The 17,146-nt window shown below is 37.1% G+C and overlaps 1 protein-coding gene across 1 annotated transcript in view; it reads right to left on the bottom strand.

Annotated features, from left to right (window-relative positions):
- The window catches only part of LOC108799079 (piezo-type mechanosensitive ion channel component 2-like), a gene marked incomplete at its 3' end in the record, with an annotated part of 182,803 nt that overhangs the window by 43,416 nt on the left and 122,241 nt on the right, over nucleotides 1-17,146 (bottom strand). Inside the window, exons 13-24 of the mRNA XM_018570899.1 lie at nucleotides 16,134-16,367; nucleotides 15,664-15,778; nucleotides 15,372-15,577; nucleotides 14,162-14,310; nucleotides 12,370-12,543; nucleotides 9,008-9,049; nucleotides 6,060-6,092; nucleotides 5,513-5,754; nucleotides 4,763-4,923; nucleotides 3,604-3,780; nucleotides 3,173-3,301; nucleotides 2,668-2,868 (exon numbers count right to left, since the gene is read on the bottom strand). Coding sequence (XP_018426401.1) covers nucleotides 2,668-2,868; nucleotides 3,173-3,301; nucleotides 3,604-3,780; nucleotides 4,763-4,923; nucleotides 5,513-5,754; nucleotides 6,060-6,092; nucleotides 9,008-9,049; nucleotides 12,370-12,543; nucleotides 14,162-14,310; nucleotides 15,372-15,577; nucleotides 15,664-15,778; nucleotides 16,134-16,367 — 1,863 coding nt within the window. The remainder of the gene's footprint in view (nucleotides 1-2,667; nucleotides 2,869-3,172; nucleotides 3,302-3,603; nucleotides 3,781-4,762; nucleotides 4,924-5,512; nucleotides 5,755-6,059; nucleotides 6,093-9,007; nucleotides 9,050-12,369; nucleotides 12,544-14,161; nucleotides 14,311-15,371; nucleotides 15,578-15,663; nucleotides 15,779-16,133; nucleotides 16,368-17,146) is intronic.

Below are 17,146 nucleotides of genomic sequence, written 5' to 3'. Positions count from 1 at the left end.
CACAGTATACAGTCATATCCCATGTGTCAATACTGTAATACAGGGTAAAAAGTAGCACATTTATTAAGTAGTTGCTACAATTTACACTTTTTTATAATTTTTTTCTTTTTTGTATTCAGATAAATGGCCCTGTTTTGTATAACTGACGTACACATACCCGTAACCAGTATAAATAACAATATCCTAACTACATAAAGTACACCTAAAACTAAACAAAAACACAACCTAGGGAAATGTTCATTTAAATGCCAGTGAATACCTGAATTGAAATGACTATCAAGGATATAGAGGTAGATTAAGCAAAATGAGAACATAAATAGGTTTTGGATGTGTCGGCAGAACTTATTGACATCAATTGATCTGTAGCACATATTAATGGCATTTGGTTGATGAAGATGTCTAAGGAACCTAGACTGTCCTAAGTTATGGTCTGAAAACACCCACAATTACTAATGTTATCTAACTCCACCAGATGGCCATACACCTGAGACCTGCAAATGGCTTGCACAATCAGCTCTTTTATTGTGCTGATGGAATACTTTTCTCGGGTCTATTCTGATAAAGTGGGCTGGTTTACTGACTTCTTGTGACCCAGGACAACAGCATAAAAAAAATCATGGCCTAATCTTACACCCAAGCTTGACCTTTATTTAACAAGTAACATTGAAAGATATTGACACGATGGAAATCATTCAATTTTTCATAAACTCATGATTACAAGCTTCCCTTAGCTCACACAACACAACATACATTGCATAAAAATCCACTCTCCATAACAACAACCTTAACCCACCGCACATTCTTGCTGCTCATTTTTTTTAAAAACAGTATTTTTTTAATGTCTGTATTGACTTGTTTGGAATTTCTAGGAAGCACAATAGATGGTGAAAAAAACCTTCACAACCATACCTGAAAATGTTTATTTTTGCCTTGTTTTCTGTTTTTAATGTTTTAAAATTAAAAAATACAGTTGATACTGAGTTGGTACTAAGAATCGAATGAGTACTGAACAAAATATACTCCTACAATGACACTAAATGCCAGAGTTACTTACCTCCTACTATGTACTGCCAGTGCGTCCTCTTTTTCACACGGTCACGGGCACTTCTGGGTTTTAACTGGAGTTTCCGCAGTGAGTTGGATCCTTAATTTAAACTCAAGTGGACAATACTGTCCTAGCACCTGCAGCCACCCTTGCACTTCTGCTGTCTTTTTCTACATTTACAGTACCTGCTCCACACACAGCCTTCATTGCAAATCTGCTACATTTAAGACTCTGCTGCATCTCGGCTATACCCGCAGCCTCCACTGCACACCTGGTGCATGCAAAGTCTTTGCTGCACCTCCACTGCCCCCCTCAACCTAAAATGCACCTCAGCTGCATCCAGGGCTGCAACCATCTAATTGATTAATCAATAATAATCGATTATGAGAATAGTTGTCAACTATTCTCATTATCGATTAGTTGGTTGGATTCCCCAGCTCTCTCTTCCATGCTGGGAGAATGGCACAGCAAGCAGTGAGTGGGTGAAATAGCCAGCCTGCTATTGCAATTTGAAATGGCCAATAGTAGGCTGGATATTGCACCAGCCCACTACCTATTGTATTTACATTCAGCTGCCGTCTGTGGAATCTTGCCACTGGCAGCTGTTATTCCCGGGCTGAAGCTATTCAAGCGCCATGTGCTTACAATACAATTATTTTTTTTAAAGTCATTTTTGATTTCGGCCTGACAAATTCTGCTGCGGGAGGTACATTGCAGTGACATTGATTTCAATGGCAGCAAAATGCGCCTCCCATCCACAGTGTGATCGCCCACACTGAAATGCACGCTACCGCAATGCTGTACATACCAGTGCAGTGCGATTGCAAAAAATTGTGCATGCAGTTTTATTCTGAAGTAAACTTTATGTGTGTAACACTGCATTTGTGTATTTTATTTAAAATTAAGGATGGTATTTATTAAATTTTTTATCCGATTCATCGAAAAAATTATCGGCCAACTAATCGATTATGAATATAATCATTAGTTGTAGCCCTAGTCGCATCCACAGTATTCACTGCACCTCCCCTTGCCCCTGTTACCCCTAGTTGCCCCAGCAGTCTCCCACAGCCTCAATCTCCATTGCACCCAAAGTCTCCTTTGCACTTCAGTTGCATTCACAGTCTCCACTGCACCATCTCTGCACCTGCAGTCTTTACTACAGTCTAGTTCTGAGATTTACGCAGCCCCATCACACAGCACAGCCTTGCCTGGCAGGGCAGAAGACCAGATTTTTCTCTGCTTTACCTAAATCCCAGCTCTGACCACATTAACAAAAACAAATTTGTTCTTTCCTCCTATTAACATATTCCATTTTAGCACATCAGCACTGCAGCACACCTGATTGGCTCCTTGTTCTGCTTCTCCCTCTCCCAATTGGGGGTCTGCTGTATAGAGGCTGTCATAAGAGGCTGATGACTAGTCAATTTCCAATACTTACAATGATTGCATTTTAAAAATAAATGTAATGAAGTATTATTCTGCATTTATTTGTAGTATTATATCTGCTTTAAGTTTAGCTTTAATTACAGTGACCAAGTCCCTTTAGTAAACATGCCCTGTAAAACAAAGTGAGGAGGGGCAACTGTGTTTAGAAATGTTACCAAAAAACTTTCAAATCTTACCTCCATCCCAAATTTATAGAAAAAGTAATTTATGAAATACTTGGCACAATTGATTACTCCGTCATCCAGGTGCTGCCTTGTTATAGCATGAAAAATTGTTCTTGTGACTGGTGCTGTCAGATTATTTCGACACCTGTAATACTCTTGATGTCTGTATATAGTTACTTCAAAGGCTAATATAAACAGCATAAGTAAGTTATTCTGTAAAAATGAAAACAAAAAACACAATTTATACATTTTGTTATTTACATTCCTGCTTATTTTTTTAAGGCTCAATTTAACACTATTGAAGTAGGCTTCACCATACAGGTGGTAGTAGACTGACAATCCAGCCATCTCAAAATTATGCATACAGTAGTGTATATAAATTTTGGCCTAAAATGCGAGAATTAAATCCTTAAAGCACAACCTAAAAAAAATACATTTTACAGTGAAAACTATGTCACATATACTATGAATGTATTATGTAAATTCCGGTGTATTTCAAACGTAAATTAATAATTACCCGTAAATAGACAAGAAGTGGTGTTGACTTCTTTAATCCAACCCACACAGATGGATCAATTGGACCACTGTACAGAAGCGAGTGCCCAAGTTCTGTTTTGTTAACAATATTTGTCTGATTGGCTGAAGGCTAAAATATAAATATAAATGATTGTGCTTACTATTTTATAGCATAATAATGAACCAAAGTATACTAAATGTATTAATGTTTCATCAATATCTTGACTTTTTCACATCTTTAAACTACTTAGCTGTCAGAGAAGACCATAACATAGTTCACATATTTTCTTAACAAAAAAACATTTCATTATGTATGTTTGCTTCTAATATTACATTATTTTACTTGCAAAATCTGCATTCTGATGATGAAGCTTTAATGAAATCAATTTTATAAAGCTAGGTGTGACTGTAACGAGATGTGATATAACTCACCTCTGTGCAATTGCTAGAGAAGGTCCGTGGTTCAATAGTTGAAAGTTGATACAACATTTTGCATACAATGATGACACACGTCCAAACAGTACAAACACTGGATGCCAATGGCCGGAATTGGGAATAGGGCAAGGCAAAGGCCCAGGCAGTTAAAAATACATAATTGAGAAGGGAAACCTGAATTTAAAAAAATGTAGATTGAGAAATGAATTCAGTTTATGTTTACATATGATTTGTTCTAAGTGACACAACTGTTTAATATTTGATTGAACTTAAATTTCAGTACACTGTTAAAACTGTCTTATTACAGGAACTCAGGAGGCTTACAATGACACTTACTAAAGTAGGGCTAGTCATTGATGATCCTGCTAGCCATTTAAGATGGCTTTTACTACGTTGCACAACATGTGCATGGCAATGGCAAACTGCAATGAACAGATTATAAGACAGATTTATTATAATATTGCAGCTTGATTAATAATGTTTGCTCCTTCCATTGCTCTAAAGTAATATCCTGACAATATTAAACCTGCACCTTACCACTTCTCCATACCTATGTTAAAAGAAAATCTATCTCATCTGTGGCATATCTGTCGCAGACCTTTGTAAACCTCAGTAGGTTGCGCAGAACTGGGTTGCAGGGATCACAATTACACAAAAAGACACTTTGCTAAAAAAAAAAAGTGCCTGATTTATGTCTAATTTTGCTAATGTGGTCATTCATAGAATGGAGCAGGGCATGAGCAGTTCACTCAGTCATAGCAGGATATCTTGGCTGGGTACCAGACAGCAGCATTTTTAACTATTAGCCCATCTTCAAAAAGTGACATTGAAAGTAAAGCTTCAGAGCAATGATTAAAATTAACTTATGTTCACCTTAAATCTTCTTTACCAGAGACACACAATTAAAGCAGGTACATAAGGATGTCTATCTATATTTTCACACTCTTTGTAGAATGCCCTGGGAGCTATGTAGTCCAGGGTGTGCTACTAATTCAGACTTCAGGAACTAAAGTCATGCTTGGCCTTTGGCCCCGCTCAGGTATATCTTAATATTGGCTGCATTATGATAACAAAACTATAGCTCAAGAAGCGGTCACACAAAGTATCATCAAATATATAAAATGTTTGCATTTACTAAAAAAACAAAATGACATACCTCTCTTACAGTCACCCATATGATGTATGAAGAAACAATTTTTATTATGTGAAGTTCCAGGACCCACCACGCAAAGACTTGCATTTTATGGAAATATTCCAAAAATTTTAGGAAAAGAACTGTTAAACGGTCAATAACCAAATGCCATTTATTTCTGGAATCTGTTCGAAAAGAGAACAGATACTCACTGTGCGGCAGAACATACATGAGGTAGAAGTAGTTCAATCAACCAAACATCAATATTCTAAATCGTCAGATAATAGTCATCCAGTGTTCTAGATGCAAGTGTTGGATCACCAATCTGTCAATGTACATTATATGCCATAAATATACCTAATGCCCATCTGCAATTCAGAACTCGTGCTTGGGAACCATTTACCAAAACCGAAGGCATGCTTGTCTATTAGCACCTTTAAATTGCCCTGTTTGATCATGTATTAAGTGGACAGTTAACAGCAGATTCCACATGGACATGTACTGTAGCTCTTTAAACTTAACACTAAGGTTGCATCTCAGAGTGCGGCTGTTTTCAATTCCTTTATACAAATATTTACATGCATGCCTGGATGACTGTATGCCTGCATGCATGTAATGGAACAATCATTTAAACTATAACGGGACAAAATGTTTACATTAACTTTAAGGATTTTTTTTACAGCCAACTTTTCAAAAGCAATTCTTTGATATTAATATATAAAGAAACCATTGTAAATTCCATAGTTGATTAGCAGTATAAAATGTGGTCTATACCTGTTGTTGTTTCCTCCTCTTCTTCAGATTCTTCTGTCTCTGGCTCCTCCTCATCAGTATCTTGTCCTCTTTCTCCTCCCCCCTTATCATCTCCTTTCTCCCACTCATCCCCTGAATCCCGATCATGTTCTTTCTCTTGTGCATATATGTCAACCTGTTTCTCTTCTTTGTCTAGCATTTCAGACTCTGTAGTTAAGTTCATCATGGTTATATCAGGCAAACTTCCTTCTGGGTGTACCAATCTGTGGGTCAAACACATATATTAGATATCTGCCTTACACCCACAAAGAGAAATTAACTTATCCAATTAAATAAAGCAAGAAAAATAATTTATGTATTTCAGTATTGGTGATGGCATTCAAAGAATGTTATAGAAAAACAAGGAAAACTATGGCTATGAGGGCATGTTTTTCAATAGTGACTTTAGGTGGTATCAACACTTAAACTTGATATTTTCCCCACAGGAGAAAATAGTCAATGTTTAAGAGGTAGAAGCATGAAATGTCAGCATGTCATAAAGAACATTTCATGGCTTCATGGCACTTACTCATTTTGGTGAATTGGAATTTTTTTCTTGACGCTGCTCAAGAGTAATTAAAACAGAAAGAGAAAAGGAATATGAGAGTTGAAGAAGTAAAGTGATGGTTTTATAAAGTGTAGCTCATGCAGCATTACAGCTTTTAAAGAAGGTTCCTCATTAGAGCAATACACTGGGACATGCATTTTACATAAGTCAATATTATTGGTTCTTTGTGTCTGGTCATAAAAACAATATAAAATGCGTATAACAGTCAGGGCCGGATTTCTCACTAGACCACATAGGCCATAGCCTAGACTGTCATGGCCAAAAGAGGAGGCACTGAGATGGCCAGGCCACTTTGTATTTATTCTGGCTACTTATAGGCTTACAGAGCCTTCCAGTCAAACCTCTGCCTTCCTCTTTGTCCTACATACAAATTCAAACAAAAGCCAAACTAAAGAAAGTAGATCAAAACATGTTTCTGGTTGTGCCACTATGGTGTCGATTGTGTCCTTGTGGACATGCTTTGTGTCAGTATGGTACTGGTTGTGTCTCTGTGAACATGTTCCTGCTTGTGTCACTATGATACTCATTTTGGCTCTGTGGACATGTTTCTGGTTTTATCAGTACAGCACTGATTATGTCCCTCTGGAAATGTTGTGTTTATATGTACCTTTATTTGGATAATTCTATTGTTAACAAATGTTAAATCCATGGCATGCATGATTTCTACATGTGTATGTGGAACTGTTTCTTGTGTGTGCACAAGTTGGTGGGAGGCAATATCCAAAGCAGATAGGGAGGGGGAAGGCGGCACAAGGCAGCTGCCCTGGGGGGGAGAAAATGTGCAAATCCGGCCCTGATACACTTCATGCATGTTCGAATCTATATGCATATTGTTCATACTGAATAGCTGAACTATAATTTTCACACACGTGAAAATGTAATTAAAAATGTAATTAAGACTAAATTTCATTTTGTAATTTACATCAGTTTACAACAGTTCATTACATATCCCATGCAATAGAAGAGTGGTGTACTAGCAGAAGTTACAGTAATATTAGATTGTACAATATCCTTCTTCATTCCAGCTCAGTTTAATATTATTCAGTTATTAGCAAATTTTTGATCTCAACAGCAGTTAATAATAAAATATAAAAATATTTGTTAAATTGCATTTCTTGTCATTGAATTCATGGTTTGAACTAGGCTTGTACTAAAGACAACAATTGCATTAGCTGGCTGTATCTATTTTCAAACCATGAGATAAATCAGATTTTTTTTTATTTGAAAATATAATGGTGCCCTAGATTTAAATTTAGATAAAACTTGAGATCAATATTGTAGATCAGAGTTTCTCAACCTTTTATTAGTCATGGTACGCATTAAAGTATGCAAAATCTCAAGGCACCGCAGTCTAAAAAGTCATAGATTTTAAGGGGGACCACATGTAAAGACACACAAAAAGTGGCTTTCCTCCTTCACATTGAAGTGGCACCCTGGTTGAGAAAGGCTGTTCTAGATGATAAAACAGCTATAAATTAGTGACTCTGTGGGGTTGATTTACTAAAGGCAAGTAGGCTGACTTTGGCTTAGTAGACTGACCTTGGCTTAGTAAATGTGAAATTTCACTTTGCAAAGAATACCCAATCATGTGCAGGGGAAATAAATAAAACTGTATTTTATCTTGCAATTCATTGGATGATAAAGGTCAGCAGAGTGTCACCTCATTCACTAAGGGAAATTCATTTGCAAAGTGAAAACTCACTTTTTTTAAATAACCAGCCAAATTAATGGCTGGTTAACCCAATTAACCCACATAACCCTACAATCGGTATTGCACTGAAACTAGATCTCAAAATAAAAGAGTGAAAAGAAACATTTATTTTGGCTATTGTGTCACTATATCACTGTTAACGTTCACTTCATGAATAAAAAGTATTGTTTAAAGTGTATCTAAAGCCAAAACCTTTAAAAAAAATATTTGGATAGAGTTTTTATGCTTTTATTGCTGTCTATGGCCCCAATGAGAAGATTTCCCCTATTTGTCCTGGTGACTACTGTCATCAAGGCAAAAAGTGATGCGACGTTTATCATTTTACAGTTGTCAGTAGGGAAGGAATAGAGGGAAATTTACCAACGAACATACCTGTTCGGATGACAACTGTGAGAATTTCCCACACTTTGGAGAAATTTTCTCACTTTATAAAGTGACAGGAAATCTCCCCATTGGGACACAAACATAAACATCTGACTGGGTTTTAACCATTCTCTACTCTATCCAAAACTAAAAATGACCTGTTATACATGCAAAAAAATTGTAGAAAAAATTTAATATATTATTTACTTTTATTTTACCTCATATAAAAACTTTAACAGACACAGACGCTGCAAAGAATAATCTAAAGCTGTATTTCAGCTATATTGCATCTATATCTGTACTTCACGTTAAAAACATATTTGTTTCCAAAAAGGCACTTAACAAATAACAACTTTGTAATATCATGATACATGGTATTCAATTTTCTATTTGGTACATTTTTGGAGACAGATATGTGTTTATGCAGCGTACAAATAAAAATGTGATAGACAGGGTATACAATTTTTAAGAATATCCTTTCTACAGTCTGTGGCTGTTAAAATCCATATATGAGGAAAATATTTCATGTTAAATTACATGTGGACCCAAACAGTGATATTTTAGTCCACTAGAATATGCAAAATAAAATATTTATTTACTAAACTGTAGCATCAACAATGTGTGTTCTAGGCATGATACGTCATTTCTGATGTATACATATATAAAATAAATTAAAATCTGTGTTGCTGTAACTTACATTCAATTGTTTCCAAGCACATGCACAAACAAGATGTTGAATAAGCTTAAACTAATTATAATTTACAGGAATTATTCACATGGGTTTTTTTTCCCGACCATGACTCAATGGTCAATAAATAAACATCTGTATACCCACCTATTTATTATTAGGTAAACACGGCCATTAACTTTGGCATGGCTACGAGTTGAGAGATGGAGGCACAAGAATGCATGCAATGAAAACATGAGTTAGGAGAGAGAAGGAAAGATGTTAAATAAGATGAAATTGAATATGGCAAGATTTATGTCTCAGAGGTAGTAGGCAAATTGATAGCGATAAAGCAATGATAGCATAGAAAGTGAACAATGTACACGAACATAACACATAAACAGTTATTTATTCACTGTCCCTGAATATTTCTCTTAAGGTGGTTCTCCAGGCTAGGGTTGGAATAGTTAGGACCTCTGTCAGGTTTTTATTCACCCTCTCTATTAATCTTGATGAGTATTTTCTCCAGTACAGATAATTGATACGAAATCTAAAAATTTAGAGTTGTCATCCAAGCAGGATTGAAATCGTCCAATGGGTGAATCTGTTCAGGTGGCAATTGTCTAAGAGGGAATATCCCTTTGCTTTAGAGAGTGCTCCTCTTACTTCCTTTTGTGTTTCAAGCACAGGAAGGGAAATTTCCCTAATAGGACACATGGCAAAATTGAAAACCTGATAGAAGTCAGAAAAAATGTTTTGCTCTTACATCCAGTTTAACTTAATATTAGTGTGTCCTAGTGTCAACTCTCTATTACTATATTATTTACTTGCTAATAATGAAAGGGGGATCACCTGGAAATTCAGTTGGGAGATCTTGCATGTAGAATTCACAAGGTGAAACAAAGAAATCAAAAGACTTCATTTATCACTTTAACATATCTTCAAGATAACAACATAGGCACCTTTAGAAATGTTTAGTGATGACAATCTAACCACTTTAAATATGCCTTGAGCATATGGTATAGCTTTGGTATGGATACAAAGCTCACGAAACAAGAAAGCCGAACCGAAGGGCTGCTGTACAGTCTATTCACAATAGACCTTACAGCAGCCAAAGGCAGCCGAGCAGCTCAGATGAGCCGAACCCATATGCTTCGGCTCGGCTGAGCCGTAGTTATAGGTGAACGTGGAGAAAGGAAGGCCGAAGCTGACCGATCTTCACACAAATGACAGCTGGGCGCAGCCAGCCGTGATCCCACGGCTGGCTCCGCCCAGTTGTAATGACAGATCAGACCGAAGGCAGCCGATGTACAGCTGATTTTAGCCGATGTACCGCTGAAATCAGCCATACAAGGCTGAAGTGAATAGCCGAACAGCGTTCGGCTCACTTCACTTCGGCTCAGGTATTCACCTGGCTGCTTTCGGCAGCTAAGTGAATAACCCCCTAAATGTAATCACTGCCATTAGGAATCTTGATGCCAAGATATAATGAATAACCATCAGCTGATATACATGCTGAAATGTCTCTGAATCAGGAGCAATCAGATCTAACACTACCATAGCTGTGAAGAAAAGAGAGTTCCAATCCCCAAAACACATTTGATATGTTTTATGTATTAAAACAATAAAGTAATCATTGTCCTTCAACCAGCTGACGTTTCCATGCCTCTGTATGTATTATATGACTAGATACTATCAAGATCAATGGAGAGAATATAAAAAAGAAAATATGTATTAAATAATGGCTAGTTAATATATGGTTAAATATTTAGGGAGTACATTTAGGATGTACTGCACTTCAGAACTGGTAATGCAAACAAAATCTAACAATATAATGGACCAATTTATAGTTTTGAAAGTTGATGTAGAATGATTATGTTGTAAAGGTATCAAGGGGCATTTATTAGTCAACAGTCCATATTAAATATGGGTATAGGTGAACCCCTTAGCTTATCTATATCTGCTCAGTTATCAAAGGGGCAGAATGGAAAATTAGATGTTTATGCATATGAACAAATGAACAAATGAACAAAAAAGAACTGAAGTTAAAGCCTAACTCCAAGTTGATACAAACGACATAGACACATGTATTTATTAATACAACATTGAACATACTTTTGTTAAATGCAAGCAGTGTAAATAGCTGATTTTGACTCGGAATCAGCCTTTCACAATCTCCGGTACAACAGAGCTTATACTGGAAGAGGAAGAAGCAGCAGAAAGAGCCAATCAGCTGTGCTTGTGTTAACAAGGAGAATGCTGATAGGAGATAATAGCTCATCACTCTGCTGCTTCTTCTTCCCCTTTCCAGACTCTGGCTTGGGGAGGGATAAGACCTGTAAGCATTCTTTAACTGTAGCAGAGAATAACTAGGTATCTTTTTCTGACAGACAGAGCTGTGCTGTGTGGCAGAGCTGTGCAAATCTCAGGACTGAATGGACAGATAAAAACCATTTTGGTGGGTAAAATGGTTCCCTGAAGTTGCCCATACATCTGCCGATTATCGTAAATAATCGCGGGTGATCCCTCGATCGTACGATAATCGGCAGGTGTATGGGCAGCGTGCGACCGCTTCTACTGTAAGGTCGCACAACATTCATCTTCCGAGCACGCTTGAAAACCTGTCGAAAATCGTACAATTTTTGGCGGGTTAGTGGAGTGCTCAGTAGACGAATGCCGCATACTGCCTGCTCAGTACTGCAGTCATCGGGAGCCCGGGGAGGGCTTGCGATGATCGCAAGTATGATCTGCCTGTCCAAGATGGGCAGATCGTACAAAATGTTAATTACCTTACAACCATCGCACAACGTTGTAAGGTGTATGGCCAGCTTTATATGTATTTGATTACATTGTATTACATTCAAGTACCTTGACTATTAACAACAATATATCTTATTTGTGAATCATTTGGCTGTAGTTCCTCAAACCATCTCTGAATTGGTGCTGACACTGTCCTTCCTTCTGGAGGGTGGCAACTTTTGTTCCCCATGGTCTCTGTGTGTTGTAAGCTCACTCCCGTGAGGTACTACTCTCTCCCGTTTAGTTTACTAATTTGTATTGAGATTGTAGCCAAGTGTCAGCACCAATTCAGAGATGATTTGAGGTCCTAAACCCGAGTGAGACACAAATAAGTGACATTTATTTTTGTTGATAGTTAGGGTACTTGAATGCATTTGTAAGATTTAACTTCTGAGTTTAGTATCACTTTAAGCTGTTTGCCCGGAGCTTAAAGGATCAGCATGACAGTCAAGTGACTACAACTTCCAGAAGGATATACATATACTGCATAAGGATTTCCACAATTTCACTTATTAAGGAATTTGTTTTATAGAAGGTTTTACTAGACTCGAGGAAACATATTAACCAGAGACAATTTATCAGCCAGTATATACTGTACATATTTTGCCATTTGATGAAAACGTTCAGTTACAAAAAGCTTATATTCTAGGACAAGGATGTATGCTGTATCTTCAATAGTAATAAGTGCGGTAAGATGGCAACGGTAATGATTGGTGTTCCCGTTTTCTTACCTGTAAATTGTGTTGTCCTGTTTGCTGGTTACAGCCTTAAGGTCTGTAAGTTGAAGGAAATGGTCGTGAAAGTAATGGAGGTGTAATATGCACACCAACAAAAAAGAGGTTGGGATAAATATACGAGTAAACAAGTCACCCAAACTGAATGTTTCCAAACCAAGATCTGCCAGCCTGAAAAACAAAATAAAAAACAAGTTAGAATATATATTATAAGTTACTATATTTAAATGAGAAATAACATTAAAGCTGAAGTTTAACCTACTAATATTTTGCTTTCCCTGGTTCCTCCTTTACATTCCTCATCACACTTCAAACTAACCACTGAACTCTTTCTTAAACAATTCATACCCACACTGCTACCTCCTCATGTATCACTTGCCCCTCCCTTTAGATTGTAAGCCCTCACGGGCAGGACCCTCCTTCCCATCTTGTCTTGAATTGTATTGTAATTATAATGTCTTCCCTATATTGTAAAGCGCTGCACAAACTGTTGGTGCTATATAAATCCTGTATTATAATTATCATAATAGTAATAATCAACATAATTTTGTATGGCATACCTAGTGTTAGACCCAGTGTCATCATGACCAGGTCGCTGTGCTTCTCTATGCAATGCCAGCAGATTATGAATGTTAGTAGGAACTACAGGGTGCTGTATGTAACTTCCTGAAAACATGAAGCCCTGGTAATCCCCAAATGTGATGCTGAAGCTCCATGACTGAAAGTGCTGTGATCCAAATAATCAAAGGGGCAGACCAGGGACAGTAAGGTTGGGGAGTAAAGTGCTAGAGGACCAGGGACAGTAAGGTTGGGGAGTAAAGTGCTAGGAGGACCAGGGACAGTAAGGTTGGGGAGTAAAGTGCTAGATTATGTTGGATGTCCTCCAGCCAGGAAATGAGGTGGGCTCTACCTGAACTGCTGCAATTTCTAATGCACACTGTGAGAAACTGACGGTGTGCAGTGGAATGAGGGTAAACAATTTCAGTACAGGGGATGATCCTGTACAACTGTGCAAGACCGGATATAAGGCTGGAGTTCAGCTTAAAAGCATCTGTGTCCCGGCAAATATTAAATAAATAAAAAAATATTCAATACATGTCTCCTACACGTGTCACATTGTTTTGTCTCTATAAAAACACTGAAAATACATAAAATACCTGTTAACCATGCCAGATCCCCAGAGCAGTCCACGCTGTGCTACACTGAAATTAAGCAGTGTCATTAGCTTTGTCCAGTTCACCTCTGTGAACTACAGAATGAAAAAAATTTAACAGATTCCTCCATCCATGCTAAACAGTGTGGATGGATGAATCTCCTGCTGGGCTTTTGTATTCTGACAGTGGCATGTGTGCCTCTGTCGGAATACCCAAACAGTGATGGCAGCCAATTGGCTGCTGTCACTATTCGCCCGAAAATGTTCCACCGGACTCCTACAATTTTCTGATCGAAGAATGCCGGATGGAAGGGTGGTGAATGGGCCCCCCACTGAGTGAATTTTGGACAGTTTACCAAGAACCGGCCGAAATTCATACAGTGTATGGCCAGCTTTAGTAATAAACAAAAAAGCATAAAAACAGTATATAAAAATGCCAGGCATAAATAGTTAATAATGTAACTATGTATTGTATTTATGATCTATATCATTATCACTAATCTAGACAAATAAAATAAATATCTTTGAAAGTTTGAAATTGGACCTTGCATAATTTCCTATGTTTGATTTGTAGTCATATATTTTCTAAATATGTATAGTAAAAAGTGCACACATATATCCAAATGCCATACATACTTCTCTTTATTTAATCCTGTCATGTTCATCCAAATTGGTGGGAAGGCTTTAAACTGGTATGTATAAATTAAGACAAGCACCAACATGGTGTAAACTACCACAGACATCCAGAAGTATTTCAAAATCCTCCTCCACCATTCATAGTGAACCTATGATGGCAAATACAAAAATCAGGATGATTTATACATTTTTGTATTAGTACAGCTACACAGAAAACAGATATAACAAGTAAATTACTACATACTAGAATGTCCATTTAAGCTGGAATTTTAGTTGGGTTCACAGGGCAAAAAACAGACATTAAAAACAATTACGGTAATAGGAAATGTGTGGCTTAAATTAAAGGGTACATATACTTATAGATATAGGATGGCTGTTATGCCCAAGGATAACAGCAGACAATACTAACCCATCATCTTTGGGGAGCAGGTATTTGGCCTGGTAAGATTTTCGTTATTTACTATATTAGACTATTAACTGGAGTTCCTGACTCATTTCCTGTTGCTTTCTTCCATATACTGCATGTTCACATATATATGCAGGTGATATAAGCAATAAAGTGTTATGGCTGGCTTAAAGGTGACATTCTCGGGTCACAGTACTCAGATTTGACAGATTAAGAGCAGACAAACTACCTCTTAATCTTACTGCATTTTATCATTTGTATATCCACAAGAACAGCAGGTGGTGATATACCTATCCATCAAGGGGTGGACCCAGCACAAGTCTTAAGCCGGCTATACATGCATTGATTTCTTTGGTTAAGCCTGTAGGCTGAATAAACAAATTCATCAGATTCCTCCATTCACACTGCTTCATCCATGCTAGACACCTTCATCTTCCCTGTTGGGCTATTATAGTGCCCGCCGCTGTCAGAATACCCCAACAGTGACTGCAGCAGATTGGTTTCAGCCAATGTTTGGTCAACAATTTTCCACCTGACTCCTTCTACCAAAGTCGATTAACAAATCAGCTTCTGCCGAGCAGGGTGGTGCTGGCAGGGCCAACCATAGTTAAAATTTCAGTTGATTCAACAGGAGTTGACCGAAATTCGAGCAGTGTGTGCACATACACATTATGCATATGTAATACTTTTGATCCATAGAAGCGGAGAAAGTGAGGAAATCTCCTTCTATGATGTTATTTTTGGAGAAAAGCCATTATAATGTAGTCATTTCATAAGAGAGGGTAACATACATGGGACACGTACCTGATACAACGCCACACAGAAAAGGAAGAGCATCATGTAGATGATTTTGTACATGACTATTTTTCCTTCAAAACTCACAAAGAAGAACATTCCTCCACAAACGTAAATCCAGTACTTAACAAACATTGCCATCACCATGTTTCCTAGCACCTTCATGATATCATTATCATCATCTTCTTCATCTTCACTTTTTTGCACTTCATCCTCTAACATAGCATGGATAGAAGAATCGATTACTACTGAAGCATCAAAAATGAAATGTTTCCTAAAATAAACACCAGTGTTTGCTTACCTTTGTCTTGGCTTCCAACTTTAATTTCTGATAAAGTCGCTTCTTTCTCCTTCAACTGTTTTTGCTCAGTAAGGTGTTGTCTCAGCAAAAGCCAAAATGTAACGTTAAAAAGTATCTAGATTAAAGAAAGGCAAAAACAGAAAAAGTTTAATTTCTCACACCAGTGCTGCAGGGGGATAAGTTCAGTTACACTCTACTGTTGTAATTTCTGAACTTCATTAAAATATATCTTTTATTTACTGTTCTGGATAATACCAAATAACACACTGCTTACTGATGTGTATTAACTCTGGTATAATGGAAAATTCTTGAATATATCTATATACACAATGTCTACAATATGATTACGGGGATGAAGTATTCCTAAGGAATTTGAATTTTCATTAGGGATGCACCGATACCAGTTTTTCAGTATCGAATACGAGTACTGATATTTATATAATAGTACAGCTGTACAAGTCAAATTTCACCTTTGATGCCAGCTCTTCTGGTTTCTTTCTTTCAAGAAGACCTGAAACTTCACCAAGTTCATCTTTCAAGTCTATGCTCCATATATACTGTAATGTTAATAATATATTGCCGTAGATGACCATAAAAGGTGAACTAATCATGGCATATTTCCTCCTATCACGAATCATCCAGAGGGCACATGACCAAATGAGTAACACAAAGGTTAACCAACTGTGATATGTGATGCTCCATGCCTAAAAGGAAATCAGATAGTTTTTAGACCTTGTAAATAAATTGCATATCAGTTAATACAGATATTTCCTAAGGGTTTCTATTTCTTGCATAGACGCTTTTTAATGATAACCAGCACTGTAAGAAATGCTTTATGAAGACAAAACATACCATTTACAAATGGCATTGACAAATAAAACACATACAAAAGTAACAGCTCAATCAAATGGTGGAAATCAGCAACATTTTTGATTGAGTTCTACAAAATAGGGAAACCTTTTGGTTATTTAAAAGTCTATGGAACTCCAGAAAGGAGACCCTATTTGGATGTGACAAAAATAGCTCAGTTTAATTGGATTTACTTTGCCATTTTACCCTGTACAAATGTCAATATATAATCCCAGCCTAGCAATTTAAAGCATTCAGAGGGTGGCTGTTGAAAATTTAAATAGTATAAAGTCACATTTGTATTTTAACAATAACCCAAGAAAATAGATCTATGACAGCTCCTTTAAATATGTACTTCAGACTGAACTGCAGGTAAACATCAAAACACAAAGATGAAGCACATATATGGAAACTTTTACCAGCCAGGGTAAAGGATTTCTAATTCTATAGAGACAGGCAGGCACTCTGTCCCACACAACACTGCCAGGTTGTTGTGTGTTACCATAGCAAAATCACAGCATGGTCAAGAACAATGGTCATAACACACCCCCAGTTTTCTGGGAAAAATATACAATATGTGAGAGTTTCTAAAAGAAGAAGCAGTTTGCTGACTTCAAGGGCACCTAAGCTGAAC

The sequence above is a fragment of the Nanorana parkeri genome, unplaced genomic scaffold (assembly GCF_000935625.1).
Source record: "Nanorana parkeri isolate BGI_ZX_2015 unplaced genomic scaffold, ASM93562v1 scaffold1625, whole genome shotgun sequence".
NCBI classification, from domain to species: domain Eukaryota; kingdom Metazoa; phylum Chordata; class Amphibia; order Anura; family Dicroglossidae; genus Nanorana; species Nanorana parkeri.
Note: the sequence above shows the minus strand (reverse complement) of the source record. Positions and strands in the feature narration are given on the sequence as shown.